At 43.6% G+C, this 16,969-nt stretch overlaps 1 protein-coding gene across 1 annotated transcript in view; it reads right to left on the minus strand.

Annotated features, from left to right (window-relative positions):
* Positions 1-3,328: 3,328 nt before the first annotated feature.
* The window catches only part of RYBP (RING1 and YY1 binding protein), an 86,168-nt gene continuing 72,527 nt past the window's right edge, over positions 3,329-16,969 (minus strand). Inside the window, exons 3-5 of the mRNA XM_047849522.1 lie at positions 7,962-8,138; positions 7,767-7,865; positions 3,329-7,333 (exon numbers count right to left, since the gene is read on the minus strand). Coding sequence (XP_047705478.1) covers positions 7,081-7,333; positions 7,767-7,865; positions 7,962-8,138 — 529 coding nt within the window. The 3' untranslated portion in view covers positions 3,329-7,080. The remainder of the gene's footprint in view (positions 7,334-7,766; positions 7,866-7,961; positions 8,139-16,969) is intronic.

Consider the following 16,969-nt stretch of genomic DNA (forward strand, 5'->3'; position numbering starts at 1 on the left):
CATTTATTAGAGGGTCTTGCCTCTTGGGAATGCCTCCCCTTCACACATTTTCCACTCTGGCAGATTGTTATAATTCCAGCCAATGAGATAACTCTACTGTAGACTTCTCCAAACGGGTACAAATTTCTTTAAACGTGAAGAGGCAATGAATACAATTTATATATCTGCCTTGCTCCCCTGCACGGAGCTCTCCTCCTTCTGGGGCTGCTGTGATGGCTGAATTACTCAGGCTGAAAAAATGGTTCTCATCTACAATTCACTCTCCATGAGCGTATTTGGGGCCGATCTAATGGATTGTAGCTCAAACTTCTCTGTGCCAGGAGCTCGTGACATTTATGCACGAATGAAAAGCCCCACTCCCCATCAGTACACATGTGCGTATACACTTATGACATACACACGTATAGACACATATGCATGCAGGTACAATATATGTGTGTGTAATCCACAACCGATGCTTAGTAATCTACTGTCATGATGCCAGGCATCCTGTGGCTCTCTAATTCTCCCACTGACTCTAAACTTCTTTTTTGGTAATAACAGGACAGTGAACATCATTTTAAAAAAATCAAACTTTTAATGAAGAGAAGCCATATTCATTGTAACACTGTGTGTAGATACAGAAACACCAAGCAGCTGTCAAAAATACCACCGGACTTGATTTACATGTGGCCTTTGCCAGATTGCTCTGGGCCAGGGCCGGGGGGATGGGGGGGGGGGGAGGTATATAACATAAAATATAAAAAGATAAAACAATCACAAACCAAACCTTTCTCATTCCCAGTGTTGCCATCAGCGAAGCATTATAGCGAACGTCCAGGAAATAAAGTTGTCCCACTTATTAAAACCACGACAAAATAGAAGCAACCCTGGGGGCGGGGGCGGGGGGGGGGGGCGGAGACCTGGGCAGAGTAAGGTTTGTTTCTGAGATGAGGAAAATGAGCCTAGGGAGGCTGACTTGCCCACAGTCACCCACAAAGTCAGGTAGAGGTGGCAGCCTTCCACAGCTCTGACTCCCAGCATGAGCCTTGCTGTTTCCAGGAATCACATCCGTTTGGTGTTTTGCCCTGTTATTTGAGAGTCCCTGGGGTTGGCAGAACCGGTGCGACAGCCTGGGCAGGTCCTGGTCTGGCCTACATGGCTACACCCATCACTGCCAGCAGGCCTTTGGGTCTGGCATTTAAAGCTACAATGCTTGGCACTGGCCGCCTCCTCTGGTCCCATTTTAAACAGGAAAGCGGAGGTTTTCGAAAAGTTGGTGTTGGATATTTAGTTTCCTTCTTTCCGGACTCCTTCAAGTCTCTCAGCCAGCCTTCCATTGAGAATCCCTATGGCCCCAGGGAGGGCTCCACAACGGAAGAGTTGACTAAGTCAGCCTTGTAGAGTCCCCCAGTTGCTTTGGATGGGTTTGGTCCAGGGAAGGAATGGCAAATGAGTTTTACCACACAGGAACACGGGGTCACGAAGACTGTAGAGCTGTGTTGAGGCTTTGGAGTCTGAATTCAGCTGAAAAGACAGTACTGTGAGTGATTAGTGAGGTCTGGCACAGCTCCAGATGGGGGAACAGGTGGGGGTGTGGTCACTTGAATGCCAGGTCTAGGTCAAAAGCACCAGCAGGAGGGGGCCAATTTCAGTCTGCATCCACGTGCTTATCCCCCTTAGCTGTGTTCTGGCAAAGCACTGGATCTGTCATTGGGACTAGAAACACCCAGTCCCCAGGTGCCCTACAGTGAGCTCCCCGTCGCAGCCTTGTGATGAATGCCTGGAGAAAAGGCAGGTTTCCCAGGCAGAACATGACACCTGGATATCTACTTTCGCTTCAGGGTCTGCCCTGACCTGAACCTGCCCTGAGCCCCTTCCTCTCTCTTTCCAGACATGTCCTATGACCTTTTCTAGAAAAATCAGAGCCTCCCCTGCAGTATTCAGTGGTCCGTGTCTATCGCACTTCACAGAACTCCGACTGCTAGGGAAAAGACTGCACCTTCCTGACAAACACTATTAGGAGCGGCCAGAACAGATCTTGGCTTCTTTGACAATTAACAAGCAGGACCTTGATCAAGAGGATGGTTCTGAACCTTTCCTTCCCGGGATGTTAAGGTTTCGGAGTAGCTCTTCAGAACCGCTCGGAGATCAGGGACGAGACAGACCAAAGGCCTCCCTGACACCCCTCATCTCCTTGCTGCCCCAGGCAGAGGCTGGCCGGTTGCCACGTCACAGGATTGTGAGAGCAGAGCATAAGCCTGGGTGCCTTCTGGCTTCAGGGATCATCCTATCCTTGACCAGGATGAATTCAGCCAGCGTCTATACCATGTCGGTGTCACACCTCAGCCACGGTGTTCCTCAGTGGGGGTCTGGACGCGTCGACACAGCGTTTAGCCGAGGACAAGAGGGAAGGAGCCATTGTCTCCCTTCCCTCTTGTCCTTACGGCCAGAAAGGATCCAACTTCTTGCTGTACGCCTCTATCTATGCGAGGCAGCTGCCATCCTCCTCAAAGGGTGGAGCCAGGGCCACCAGCAGCGGGGACCCTCACGCAGGACTCCTCAGACACCAAAGAAAGCAGAGAGGTAGGGGGTACAACCAATCGCCTGTCTATAGCCACAATAGCCGCTGGGAAACAGGAGACGCCATCTGATCCCTGCCCTTACACCCTTCCAGATCCTTTCTGAGACTTCTGAGGAGCCAGACTTGGGTGACACTCCGTACCGGCAATTAAGGACCAAGGAGAACGCAGCTTTCTTAGTTTCCTTTCGTCAGGACGAACCCATTTTCCAGTTGGGGGTCCTGCACCATGTTACACCGTGTTCCTTTCAGTGCTAGTCCAAGTGCAAACTCAGGACAAAGAAGAGTAATCGGGTGCATCCTGAAGCGTTTCAAGTGGTTTTCGTATCCTCTGGAAGGGCACAGCGACCGCTGCGGCCACTCAGCAGTGGTCTCCCTAGCACGCGGCAAGCTTTGTGTGTGTGGCCTTCAGGTCTGACACTGCACTTGTTTACATCGGAGTGACAATTTACCTAACTGCAGTTGGCCAGAAATGGGTTGTCTTCTGACAGTTTGCGGCGAGCCACCAAACTGTTGTCAGCCGCCATCTCTTTTTAAATCGCTATAACCGATCTCAAAGGATGAGCTTAGACACATTAAGATGGTTTTCTTCCCAAATATGGACGTTCTTTTTGTTCAGTTAGGTTTGCTGTTGCAGCTTTGAGATATGCACACCTAAACCAACTTGCGCTCTTGGCCTCCTGTTCCCACTGGAAATAACCCGCGAGCTAAAAATCCGAGTACAAAATGGAACCATTTTCCTAAGGCTAAAATCTATACACAAGGAAATAAAGATTTCAGTGTAAATTTTACTATTTTATTTGTGAAAAAACTACAAGCAGAATTCATAAATAGACATTTCTATTTAAAGCAGGAAAATGATAAAGTGGCTTCTAATAACATAGTCGTGCACATGCCAGTAACAGGAATATATTAACATCTTTTATTTGCTAGACAAAGAGCAGTGTCCAATATAAATTTCCCCAAAACATTTAAGACCTGTGAATTTCTGACCAGTTCACAAAACCACCAACTGACACTTTAGCATGAAGAAAAAAACAAACCTAACAGACTGTCAGCTCTAAAGACGTTACAGAGCAGAAACTTCCAAAAGCGTTATACAAGCTGTCTTTCTGGGCAAATGAAAAATATAGCTCGTATAATACATTAACAAAAATTCACAAGATAAGATTATGTTTTGACATACTTAACAAGCATTCTCTATTTGTCTCCAACAAACAAAGCTAAGGAAATAATGTAACCATCTTTACACAGTAAATTAAGGTTACAAGTCATACACAAGAACAGAACTGCTTGCGCATTAAAAACTGTTCAGCTCCATTGTCATACTCTAAATGTTGGCTCTTAAACCATTTTCGGTTACATACAAGCAAAGGTTATTATATATTCAGCAATTAATAAATTTTCAATAATTTAAGATACGGTAGCTTAAAAAAGTAGACTGAGAATGGTCTTGATAAGGCAGGTGAGACATCTTAGTGGAACTAAACTCACAGAAGCTTCTGCCAATGTTTTTAAAGATCCAGATTGAAACTGAAAGGTTTGATCAGAATATTTTGTGGGTGTCAAGATGTCTTTCCCTTTTTTTTTTTTAAACTGCATGACTCAAGCAGAGCACGCTGGGGAAGCTCTGTCGTGTGTGCGCACGCACGAGTGTGATAGAGCGTGTGGTATGAAAACAAATGGAAACTTGCAAGCGTAACACTGTGCTTTTGTTTGTTTTGTTTTTATAACCTGCTTACTGTGCCACTGAATACCAAGTATTTCTGGTCCTCTTTTAATATATATCTTTATAAACTACACTAGTGTTTTTATGCGCTGCCTACTAGTTGTAGGGCAAACTGCAAATGCAGAAGTTATAGGAATTCCATTTCCAGAATACATGCCTGAGGGATGTCTTCAATTTCGGAAATTAAAAGTGTAGAGTCCCCACCACTTCACTACCTCAACAGGATACACCACAGCAGCTGGAGGACTGGCCCAACGGCATGTGACTGTCGAGAAGTCCCAGTGTTAGCTGCAGTTTCTAGCAAAATGCCAATTTCACCTTACCTGTTTGAAAGCAACCCTCCCTGCCTTCACCCCTCCCAATCCTTTCCTCTATTCTTTATCACGGAGGCAAAACTGAAAAACCAAGACACTGGCGATGAATTAATTAGCAGCCTATGAGTAGCTGGTTCATCAGCTCTTTCCACTAATCTAGGGGTCCAATCACTTTACATGAAACGAATTTTGAGAAAGTACACAGTGTTTCTGAACAAAGTGCATACCAACACTTATTGGTTCAAAAAGCAGTGCAACCCACGAGTTTGGTGGCATTTAAATTTTCTTAAAAAGGTAATTAGAAAACGTAGCAATTCCTTACATCTCTGGAAAATAAATATGGCTGACTAATTTACCCTCCCTGAGACCCTTAATAAAAGGAATATTAAAACTTTAGAAGGAATGTCTTTGCAATATCCCACTAATATTAAAATGTGGATTTAAAATTCATAGTCAAATCACTATGGATTATATATTCTGATGCTTACAGAAAGCATCTGATTTCCTTTGGTTCATTAATAAATACTTTAAAAATGTATTTAAAAAGAGAGCATAGCTTGCATCCCAGATACAAGCATCATTTTAAAAAGAGGGGAACAATTGTCCATGCATTTGAGAATAGGAGCACAGCAACAAATAGCACTGCTTTACAGCCTACACCTTTGAGGACAGAATTTAAATTACGGCACACCAGTGACTACCGAATAGTTTTAATGTAAATGTGAAAGGAACCTTTCCTCTTGGCTACTCAAATCAAGCTGTTAATTGTTTCTTTTTACTCGTTGCCTCCATAGACAGGTACTTCTGTTCTTAAGCAAACCAGGTTTTTCACCCCACAATGTGGCACTTCATCACAAATCGCTGCCCTCCTGTGAGTCCTTCAGTATGATCAAATAAAGGAAGGTGACACCAAGTTCCCATGTTTGAAATGACTCTGAAGCCTACAGACCGCGTGGATATGAACGTAAGAGTCAAACGCAAGAGACCCGAAATCCAAACAAAGCAAAACAACACATTTGAAAAACAAGGAGGGGGTGGAATCATGTTAGTGGTCTTTGTTTTTTGTTTTGTTTTTGCAAGACAGTGAAAAATAAGGGAACAGAAATGTTGAAAAAGACAAAGATCACACGCTCGCAGGAAGTCTGAACTTTCCCTGCAATTCTGGCTGCTAATGCTTAAACCATTCACCACGTTCCCACAGCAGGGAATCGAGAAATGTCTCTAAACACTGTAAATACTCCATGTCGGGACTGGATGTGCGTTTGATAACCTTGGTTCAGTCAAAAACAAACAAGAGTAGGTTTTAAGAAGGAAGAAGAATTCTCATAAACTAAATTGGCAGGGTAAGGAAAAGGAGAGGACACAAGGCAAACCAACTTCAATTACAAAAACCACGACTGCAATGTCACGTGCAAAGTGGTAATAGGGAGTTGCTTCTTGTATGGACCAAAAATATAGGTTAGACAGTTTCAGTCCTGAAACTAAGAGATTTACCTCAGACATGAGTGGAGGTCTGGAAAATGGATGGAATTCGAGTTACAGAATACCATATTTTCATGAGTGCTTATGTAAGAACAGCAATGCTAACATGTAACCGGAACTTACACGAATACTTGGCATTCTGGAGCTAGTTTAGTTACTTTTGAATCGTCTTCAAAGCCCTCCCAACTAAACCATTTGTGATTTGTCAGTTATTCCATTGCAAATGCAGGCTATCTGGAGCAGTCTTGAAAACTGAGATCACATTGTGTAAAAAATATATATTTTTATATCGTCCAGTACTCTTTAGACAGATGAGAGTCAAGTTCCCACGTGGGTTGGAACATACTTCATGTAGGACTGATTTTAATTTAATTTCAGCACTTTCCTAGAAGGGACTGTCCCAGATCTGTAACTGTTCAATGTTGTATTCACTTCACAGTGTATCAAGCACCAGCGTTGCCATGGATTGGTTTCAAATAACCCTTTATATATAATTTTATATTTATATATATATAGTTATATCAAAACTGATAGTACATAGTATAGCTGGAAGAAAGAACTAAACTTAAAAGGATATGCTGAAAGGATGGAGTCTGTGAACACAATAAATAAAAGTTCCCTCCCCCACCCAGCCCCCCCCCCGCCCCACCCCCAACAAAACAAAAACAAAAAACCAGTTGTCATGTACATGGAAAATTGTGCACAGCAGATTTTTTTTTTTTTTATAAAAAGTAGATTCAGGAGCACATCCAATTATAAATGATTGTTAGGAAAATCATATAAAACAATGGAATACATAAAAGTGTCAAGAGTAATCGTCAGGGTGCGAAATTCCTTGGTGGCCAGATGCCCATGGCAAGCAGAAATCATCCTGGCAGCTTCACTAAGAGGCCGATGTCCACAGAAGATTCTCCAGGGGGTGCAAGCAGCATGGGCAGGTGGAGGATTTGAATTTCATACCCTGATTCATAGTTTTCACAATTCCATGTGCAATTTCAGAAAGATTCATCATTTACTGCTGACATGTCGCCCTTTGGCGTGGAGGAACGGGAGGAGCCCTTGTCTGTGCTCTCTGACCCCGAGCTGCTCTGGTTCTGCTGTTCTGACCCTGCACTGGAGGTCACTGTGGATGAGGAGGTCGAGGAGGAGCGAGTCTTTTCCTTAAAGTCTGTGATAATGACGGTGACGTTGCCCACAGTCACTGCCAACTGCTGTGCGGTGCTCCTGTCCACGTTTTTCAGCCGGGGCCTGAAAGCAACACCCCGGGGAACAGCCAATTAAATATAAGCTATGGATTCAAAGCAACTTCTCCATCAATATACACACGGACCTCACGCTACCGTGGGTGGCAAGGGGTCTAAATCGCCACCACACACACCAAGAGCTTCCAGCAAAGTCTGCTGATTAACTTTTAGCGACAGAAACCACCACCGGTTAAACCAAGCTTTTGGACCAATGCAAAATTATCATCAGTTGATCTTTCTCCTGTTGTGGGCACAGTAATACAGAAGAAACCCACATATTTACAAGTGTGTTTTCCAAGTGAACAGGCCCACACCTAGCTCCTGCCCCCACCCCTTCTTAGCTTGCAAGCTCACAGGCACAAAACCTGCCCCGGGTTATGGACCAGGACAAAGTAAATCAGAGCAGCAATGCTGTGTTTCAATCTAGCTTCAAATACCTTGAGGTGTGATTCGTTTCACTGGTCTTTGTTGTAGCATTTGCAGACTGTATACTGTTTGCTTCACTAGGAGGATCTTTCAGAATATCGGACTTTGGTCTGGGGGGCGGGGCGGAAACAAAAAGAGGCATTTAAAACAGGGCTGGAGTTCACCGGCAAAATAACAGAACTGTGCAGAGTGGGCTGGGAACTTACTTTGTTTTCTTGTTGGTATTTTTCTTGGTAACACTAGGACTGATTTCCTTATCTTTCTCAGGTTTCTCTTTGTCTTGCTTCTCCACCTTCTCCTTCTTTTCCTTCTTCGGGGGCGGCGGGGTGGCGTACTGCTGCGCCACTTGCTGCGCCACCAGCTGAGAATTGATCCGAGGTTTTCTAAAACGTTTAAGGAAAGACACGTCACTATTTGCTTTGTATTATTTCTCTCACTTTTTTTTGCTTTGGTCTTACAATCTCTCAAAGTATTTTATGACCGGTGTCTGGCAAGTGCAAACTACACTACTTGTTATTTCTCCGTTATTGCTCCTATGCAATAGGTAGAACCCTCTTCCTCTTTCAGATCCACCTCCTGCATGTCTGCCTTTAATGACACACACACATGTGCTCACACAGACACATCCCTTTGCAGAAAAAGTCTTTTGGCCCATAAAACATGACACTGTTTCTAAGAGTGCAGAGAGCACTTCTTCTTTTGAGCTGTCAAGATTATACTGACTGACAGCTTTCAAATACTCCTGCTGCAGAGGGTTAATCTCATTTTATTAAATGGACACTGGTAATCCCTTGAAAGGAGAATGAAATTAGAAGTGTGACATTCACTCCTCAATCTAATTATTCCAACTCGGTCTGCTCCCCTGCAGCTCTGTGATTGGCATGGACAACACATATAGAGCAATAAAAGGTAACTGTGGTTCATACTAGCTCCCAAGGGGAGTCAAAGACTGAAAGTCACTATAAAAAAAACCTCAGACAAGTGATACATTCATTGTGCCATCAACCATTATGTCCGCGCCAATCTCCAACTGACACCGGCTCTTAACACTATTGTTTACAAAATCTAAGTGCTGCCAAACACTTTGCACAATGCAGGAGCATTCAGACCCAAATGGGAAAGGGAGACAGAAGAGCCTATGCGTTATTTCTATACAATATTAATTTTCAAACATTTCCCATCTAGATCTCCATTTATAATATAATAGATCGCCATTTGCAATATAGTAACTTCTCCAAGAACAAGGTAGGAAACAAACACCTCCAGGTGGGTCGTTAATAAGGTGAAATGACCGGCTGCCACAATGTAACCATCACCTTCAGACCCTACATCTCCCTCTGGGTCCCCAGGATGGAGAAGAGGGCTGGGGAAAAATAACCAGCCACACTAGGTCCAGCTCATCATTGGGAAGCCTGGGGGCGGGGGGAGTGAAACAAATGTGTGTGTGTGGGAAGCTTCCTTCTTAAGTAATTCTGCCATTTTGGGGCAGGAAAACAGTTGCTAGATACCTGACATGCTGAACCCCTAATTCCTGGAGCTTCTGAGGGCCGGTGTGGCGTGGATGAGGAGGAAAGCAGCACAAGGAGGAGACAGTCAGCTCACTCCTGCGAGTTCCCCAAGGTGAGCCTGAGCGTGGAAGGCACTGGGTTTGCTCTGAGCTTTTCAGTACTTGTTCGGTGATAGGGTGGCTTTACCAGAAAACGTACCAACAAAGGTATAATCTCAGAGCAAACCTCCTATCAGTCTCTAGCAACATAGGCCTTGGTCATGGGTGGTCACCACAAAACCCAGTCACAGGTACACCTCAGCCTGGACCACAATATTGTCAGTGGTAAGAGATGCAAACGCAGACGTGAAGTACCTCTAGAGAAAGGGAGGAAGGTACTTAACTCTAAGCCCCCAGAGGATCCCGTATGGAAGTAACTTTCTTTTTCCACAGGTTCTGAGAAAGGCAGCAGCAGCCATGCTAACACATTCTACTCCTTCAAAGAGCAAGCACGAATGTGTTCATACTTACAAAGAAGATCATCACCACCACAAACATTTCCCAAGCGCTCACTGGGGATCCAAACAGATCAGCTGTCTAAAGGGATTACCAGTTTAATTCAGGTGAAACAAAATGCCACACACTAAACAATACTCTGGTATCAAAATAAGTCAGCCAGAGTTAATACTGTGAATAAACCATAAAAACTATGAAAAAACTACACCTTGAGAGAGAATTTCAATTAAGCCAGCACATTCATTTTATTCCAGAGAAGTCTGACATGCAAGAACATGAAAGGACACCCGGACATCAGTCTAAGAGAACCTTCCACAGGGAAGGAATAGAAGGTTAACTGCCAGCCAAATCACCAAGCCCATCCAATCCGAGTTAGAGGTGCCGGTCTCATTCTAGAATACTCTACAAAGTTCTGTCACTTACAATGCTGTACTGTGATTGCCAGTCAACTGTACACCCCTCAGTGGCAACCTCACATCTTAATCATTCTTGTCACCATGTCATTCAGCACAGTGTCAGGTGCTCAATAAAGTTATCTACTGGATGAATAAAGAATAAACGAACGTAGCAAAGACAAAGTAAAATGAGGATGAACAAGAGGGCCCAAGCTTCGATAACCAGAAGGAGGTCAATGCCAACCACCAGGAGAGCAAGCCACATGGGATCAAGGGCTGCGAAGATGGACGGACGGTCAGCGCACTAGTACAGAGATGGCCAATAGGAACCCTTCTGAGAACTGTGGTGCGAAAGTGAGCACGGCCCTGGCCATTGTGGAAAGGGGTAAGCAGGGTTTGAAACTGCTATAGGAAAAGAAGACTTAAATCATGCTGTATGCTGAAACAGACTGGAGGCAGGCAAGAGAGGTTAATTCATGGGGTAAAGGAGAGAAAGTACAATCAAGACAAGTCCTCGGAAAGGAACGGGGACACATTCTTCTGAAGCAGGAAAGGGATGCTAAGTAAATGGGGGTTATGGGCAAAATTTGGGAATGAGAAGTCAGAAGAGATTCAGAAACCAGGGACCTTAGAAGCAGTGCCTGGTTCAGTGAGTAGCAGGCACTAACATTAGCAGAAACGAGAGCTAATGATGAGCAGAGAGAAAGGGAAATTGCTTCTTTTGAGTACAGCTGACATACCAGGTTAGTTTCAGGTGATTCAACAACTCCATATGCTGTACTCACCCCAAGTGTAGCTACCATCAAAAAGAAAGCTACTTGTATCTCACGAATGGCCCTTAAGGGCATGAGTGGGGGGACCATAAGAAGCTGTGAGGCAGCCAGACATCACACGTGTTCAGGACGGAGTACCCCGAAACGAGGCCGGCTTGCCAAGGCTCCAGGCAGACTGTGGACAACAGGTGAGGTGCCTGCGGTGTGTTTCTGTGCCAGATAAGCATTCCCTAAGACTTCAGCAAAATGCATGGTCTAAATTCTTCAGCACATGCAAACCATGATTCACTATCTACAGGAAAAAATCTATATATACCTAAGGTAAAAATCAGCTGTGATTCCTAATACACAACACACATGCACAGCCATGTGATGGCTTGTACCTGCTCCTAAGAAAATGAATGTCTGACTAGAAGAGTGAATGCCGCTCTCCGCCAATGGTTAACCAAGCCACAAGCTCAGAAAACGACAAGGACCCAAGGCTATTTGTGATCTGATAATAAGCAAGGAATAGGGGATGTCTGCTAAAGACATTTGTGTTGTTTCAAAGGTATTACTGTGTTTTATGTCACCCATTTCCAAAGTCACAACCTAACTCCTCAGTTGTTACCTGACCCCCTCCTCACAAAAAACCCTCCAAAACTGAGGAATATTTATTATTGAAATTACTATTGCCAAAAAAAAAAAAAAAAAAAATCACTATCGCAGCTTTTTCAAACTCTCTCTCTCCAACAAGTCCCATAGAATTTCTAAGATCAGGGTACAGAGGATGTAGGAAATAAACCTAGCCAATTTTTAAAAGATTTGATTTTTAAGTAATCTCTACACCCAACATGGGGCTCAAACTCACAACCCCAAGACCAAGAGTCACATGTTCTCCTGAGACAGCCAGGTGCCCCAAACCTATCCAATTTTTACCAGCTGCACAGTACTTTTCTCAATCAAGTGCATACCAATACTTACTGGTTCAAAAAGCAAAGCCAACTTTTTTGCAAGGGGAAGGTTAAGAAGACCAGAAGGCCCACCAGTGTGTACCTGCCAAATAAAAGTGCCACCCCGTCAGCACTACTCGGGCAGCTCCTGCCATCTGTCCCCTCTGGTTCCTAGGCTTATGCTCTGACTGCATGTGGGACAATGGGGACGCCCCATCTCCATGAGAGCTGCACCCACCTCACTCCAGTGAGGCCACCCCAGCCTCTCTAGACTAGACACGGCGAAGTGCCTGGAGTAGCAGAGGCAGATCCATTTCCCAGCCATCACAAGACAGGCACAACGTGAAGCTAGATTTAGCACAACTCTCGGAAGAACTGACTGTCTCCAAATTACAAATTAAGAAGATTGAGGACCACAAAGATAAACTTGTCTAAGGCTAACAATTAAGTGGCTGAGCTGGGATTTTTAACCCAAATCCATCTGGACTCTTGGTGGATTCCTATTTTGAAGGTAACCTCAAAAGAGTCTCTCTGCCTTAAATAGCCCAGACTTGTCTACGTGTGTGTGTGTGTGTGTGTGTGTGTGTGTGTGTGTGTGTGTGAGAGACTTGGGCCTGAGGTACTAGAGATGAAAACCTCAGGTCAATCCGTTGAGCTAGACAACTCACTGACAATGCCAGGAGCCTCATTAGCCTCGTCATCCTCATTGTGGCAAGAGGACTACTTGGTTGTCCCTAAGGGAAGAGAAAAGGGCAGTGGAAACTACCAAGAATGCTTTCCACTGCCTGTGGAACATTCCCAGTAACAAGGGAACACCTATCATGATTATGTGATACTGCTGATCAGTGAGAAATCATTACTTCCCACAGATTTACATAGCTCACTGCATCTTCTAAGTGTCATACAACACACAGTGTAGACAGCACATTTAGTGGGCAGAACTTTCAACATGTTGCAGAAAGTCAATCCTTCAGTATGCAGTTGCAGAGTCTGGGTTCTTCAAAATTATCTGTTTTCCAACTATCAAACCTAAAATAAACTATTAATAGCCTTCAAAATACAGTGGGAAACATAGATCAAAACATATGGCTTAAGCTTTTGATGTCTAAGCCTTGAACTAAAGCCAATAAACTAACAACAACATAAAACAAAAACACTACTGGAGAAGTTATAGTAAACAGGGGTTCTAGTTTCTTTAAAAAGAGTAAAGCTGACACTGAACAAGTTTTCTGTATCTTCCTCAAGACTTTTTTATAACCAAAAAAAAAAAAAAATTACCCTATGGGTTTATGGTTGCTGTCTCAGTAACATTTACAAATGAAAATCTGCTGTGAAATTTCAGTAAAAGACATCATCAGGAAAACATGTCTATTTATTTGCTTTTAAAACAGCTTAATACTTCAGGGGTGTCTGGGTGGCTCAGTGAGTTAAGCATCTGACTATTTCATTATCTGGCTGAGTGTGGTGCCTGCTTAAGATTCTCTCTCCCTCTTTCTGGGGCTCGCACTCTCTTAAAAACAAAAAACAAGAACCCAGCTAATATTTCAGAAAAGTCCATTCCATGAAAAGCGAAGCAAATCTTCATCTAGGGACAGCCTTAATTTTAGAAAAGGAAAATTTTCAGAGTTTGAACATACATGAGTAAATGAACACAGTAAGAGCACAAAACAATCTTTCTGAATTGTTTCTGGTATGTGTACTCATGTCACTGGGGTAAGCACAGACCTTTTTTTCTTTCTTTTTTTAAAGGCAAACCATATTTTTAAGAGGTGTTTCTACCATATACCCTTTTCCTTGTTTGCCTGTATACTCAGGGGAACCTGAGATTTTACCGCTCATTTCTCATAAACTCTATATCTAAGCTACCTAACAAGCAACAACACAAACCACCGTCTTGTGGTTCAGGCAACAAAGAGCAAGAAGAATCTCTAACAAATTGTATCTTTCCCTTGATTATGTTCAGCTTTTCCTAAATTATCATTTGTGCATTTTGCCAACTTAGAGAATTCCATCTGGTGTTTCACTTTTCAATTAAAATACCCTAAAGGCTCTGGAATCAGACAATCAACTCATCCATTAAAAAAACAAAAAAAAAACAAAACAAAAAACAAAAAAAAATGGTGCTTTACAAACTTGCCAAATCGTCTTCACTGAGCTTATACAGTCCTTGAGTTCTCTGGCCATTTACATCTCCCCAACCTTTTCCTTGCTTTGGTGATCTGCTAGGTGAAGAACTATTAACTTCTAGGATTTAACAGCTGTGAGAATGCTTTTCCATTTAGCTCACTTCTATCAGGACCCAAGATTCTTCATGAGAGACCACATGGCAATACAATTTTTTTTTTAACGTTTATTATTGAGACAGAGAGAGAGAGAGAGAGAGAGCATGAGTAGGGGAGAGGCAGAGAGAGGAGGAGACACAGAATCTGAAGCAGGCTCCAGGCTCCAAGCTGTCAGCAGAGAGCCCGACGTGGGGCTTGAACTCACAAACTGCAAGATCATGACCTGAGCCGAAGTCAGACACTCAACCAACTGAGCCACCCAGGCACCCCGACCACATGGCAATATAAAAGGAAACTTGACATGACCAATTTTCCGGTCCTTACATGCAAAAGGTCATCCTACACATATTGTTACACCAGCTAGGACAGATTCTACGCCACCCATAGTGATTGAATTTTTGTATTGATGATGCCCCCCACCCCCCCCCCCCCCAAAAAAAAAAACAGCAGCTGGGAACACAGCGCAGTCTGTATTTATGGCAAAGGCAATATACATGTTGGGTCAACAACACTGGCCACTACACACTAATGGCCCCTGGCTTTGATGCCTAGTACAGAAAAGAGGCCCTACAAGAACAACCTGTTTTCTTTAAAAAAAAAAAAAAAAAAATTTTTTTTTAACGTTTATTTATTTTTGAGACAGAGAGAGACAGAGCATGAACGGGGGAGGGTCAGAGAGAGGGAGACACAGAATCTGAAACAGGCTCCAGGCTCTAAGCTGTCAGCACAGAGCCCGACGTGGGGCTCGAACTCACGGACCGTGAGATCATGACTGAGCCGAAGCTGGCCACTCAACCGACTGAGCCACCCAGCACCCCAAGAACAACCTGTTTTCTATTCATTTTACCTTTCGGCTCTTGAGCCATTTTATTTTTTTTTTTTTTAATACCAAAGATAACCCAAAGTAGAAATGCTGCGAACAGAACACAAGTTAGAATTCCAGCTTTGACACCAAGGATCACAAGCCTAATGAGTCGAAATCATTTGTTTTAGTTTAAACTAATTATCATATTCAGTTCATTCTAGCCCTTTCTGGATTCGTTCATAGGCTAGACTTGTGGCTCAGAAATGAAATTAATAGTAGTGTCACGGTGAGTATGGTTGATAAGTTGTCTCTTTGAGAGGCTCAGGGTAAGGGTAGCAGGAGTGCGATCTCTAGGTCAGTAGAAATGTAACAGCTACTAGGAAAAACTTTATGGAGAAGGGCAGGCGGGCAGACAGACCCTAGCGTGGGTCAAATCCGCATTCATATGGGCTTGCTTTTTCTGCGTAGATGTTTAGTTGGGGCAGGCAGAATGCAATTAGTATGAGTAGTGTAGATAATAATGTGTTGGTCAGTAAAGTTAATATTCCATTTATTATTCCTTTTCGGATTACACCGAATGTATAGAACAGATTTCAAGTTAACAGGCTACCTTTAGGGCTCTTCCCCCTCTGCGTGTACTTATATATATTTTTTTAACAACTGTTGCCTCACTTTGTATCTTTAACAGTTCTAAAAGGTAACTTAAAGACTAAGATTCTCAGTTTTTAAAAATGAGAGGATTAACAACTAGACCAGAGAAATGGAATCTCCAGACTATTCATGTGGTGATCTTTCAGCTACACCATGTGAGGCTAAGACTTTTTTTAAATAAAGGGTTTTAATCTCTTAAAAACCTCTGTACTTTTTCATATTTGTTCAAGTGTTATAGGACAGTATTATTATTAAGAATCACCAATGTGATCAATTGGCCCAATGAAGAATAACGGATGAAGAAACACAGCAGATAATCTGGTTTAAAAGTAAAACCCCATGGAATTCCTAGGTATGTGCTTTGTTTGCCACTATTTTATTTTATTTTTTTAATGTTTATTCATTTTTTGAAAGGCAGAGACACAGCACAGGCAGGGATGGGGCGGGGCGGGGCGGGGGGGACACAGAATGTGAAGCAGGCTCCAGGCTCTGAGCTGTCAGCACAGAGCCCGACACGGGGCTCAAACTCACGAACTGTGAGATCATGGCCTCAGCCGAAGTCGGATGCTCAACCGACTGAGCCACCCAGGTGCCCCAATGTTTGCCACTATTTTAAAGGACGGGTTATCTTAACAGACCACTGTGCAAATATTCGTTATGTTCAGCCATGGGAAGATGAAACCAGCTCCAACCTAATTCCTCTCTGATGCAGGACATACAAGACTTTGTTGTACCAGGTGTTAGTCCCAATGACCAAGGTACCCTTTCCGCTGGCTTGTTCAGGCCCATGTGAACACTCCTTAGACCTAGCTGGCTCTCCTCTGAAAGATGAGTACCCCTAGCTGTCCCCTGAGCTGCTCCTGACGCAACCTCCAGCCATGCTGCACCAGGGTGAAAAGAAACCTATGTGACCTTGTGACCTACACTGAAGCCAACCATCATAATAAGGATAATTTTAAAGTATCTTTTTCTAAAAAAAAATGTTTATTTATTTTTGAGGGGCAGGGGGGCGGTGCCAGAGGATCCCAGGCAGGCTCTGTGTGACGGCAGAGAGCCCGATGCAGGGCTCCAACACACAAACCGTGTGATCATGACCTGAGCTGAAGTCAGACGCTCATCCAACTGAGCCTCCAGGTAATCCCTAATATGGATACTTTTAAAAGTCAACTATCACTTTACTTTGCTAGGATCATATACATGGTATGGCATTATTAACTTCTCCCTGCCTTGCAAATAGTATCTCTTCTTGCTGTTCTTTTTCTCCCACACCATTCTTTCCTCTCTCATGTAAATATCTGACTTCATGAAATCTCTCAAATCCTCTGGCTCATCCTTTAGAATGAGGCACTAAGTGACCCAGGGGGTCTCAGTTAC

Source organism: Prionailurus viverrinus, chromosome A2 (genome assembly GCF_022837055.1).
Source record: "Prionailurus viverrinus isolate Anna chromosome A2, UM_Priviv_1.0, whole genome shotgun sequence".
NCBI lineage: Eukaryota > Metazoa > Chordata > Mammalia > Carnivora > Felidae > Prionailurus > Prionailurus viverrinus.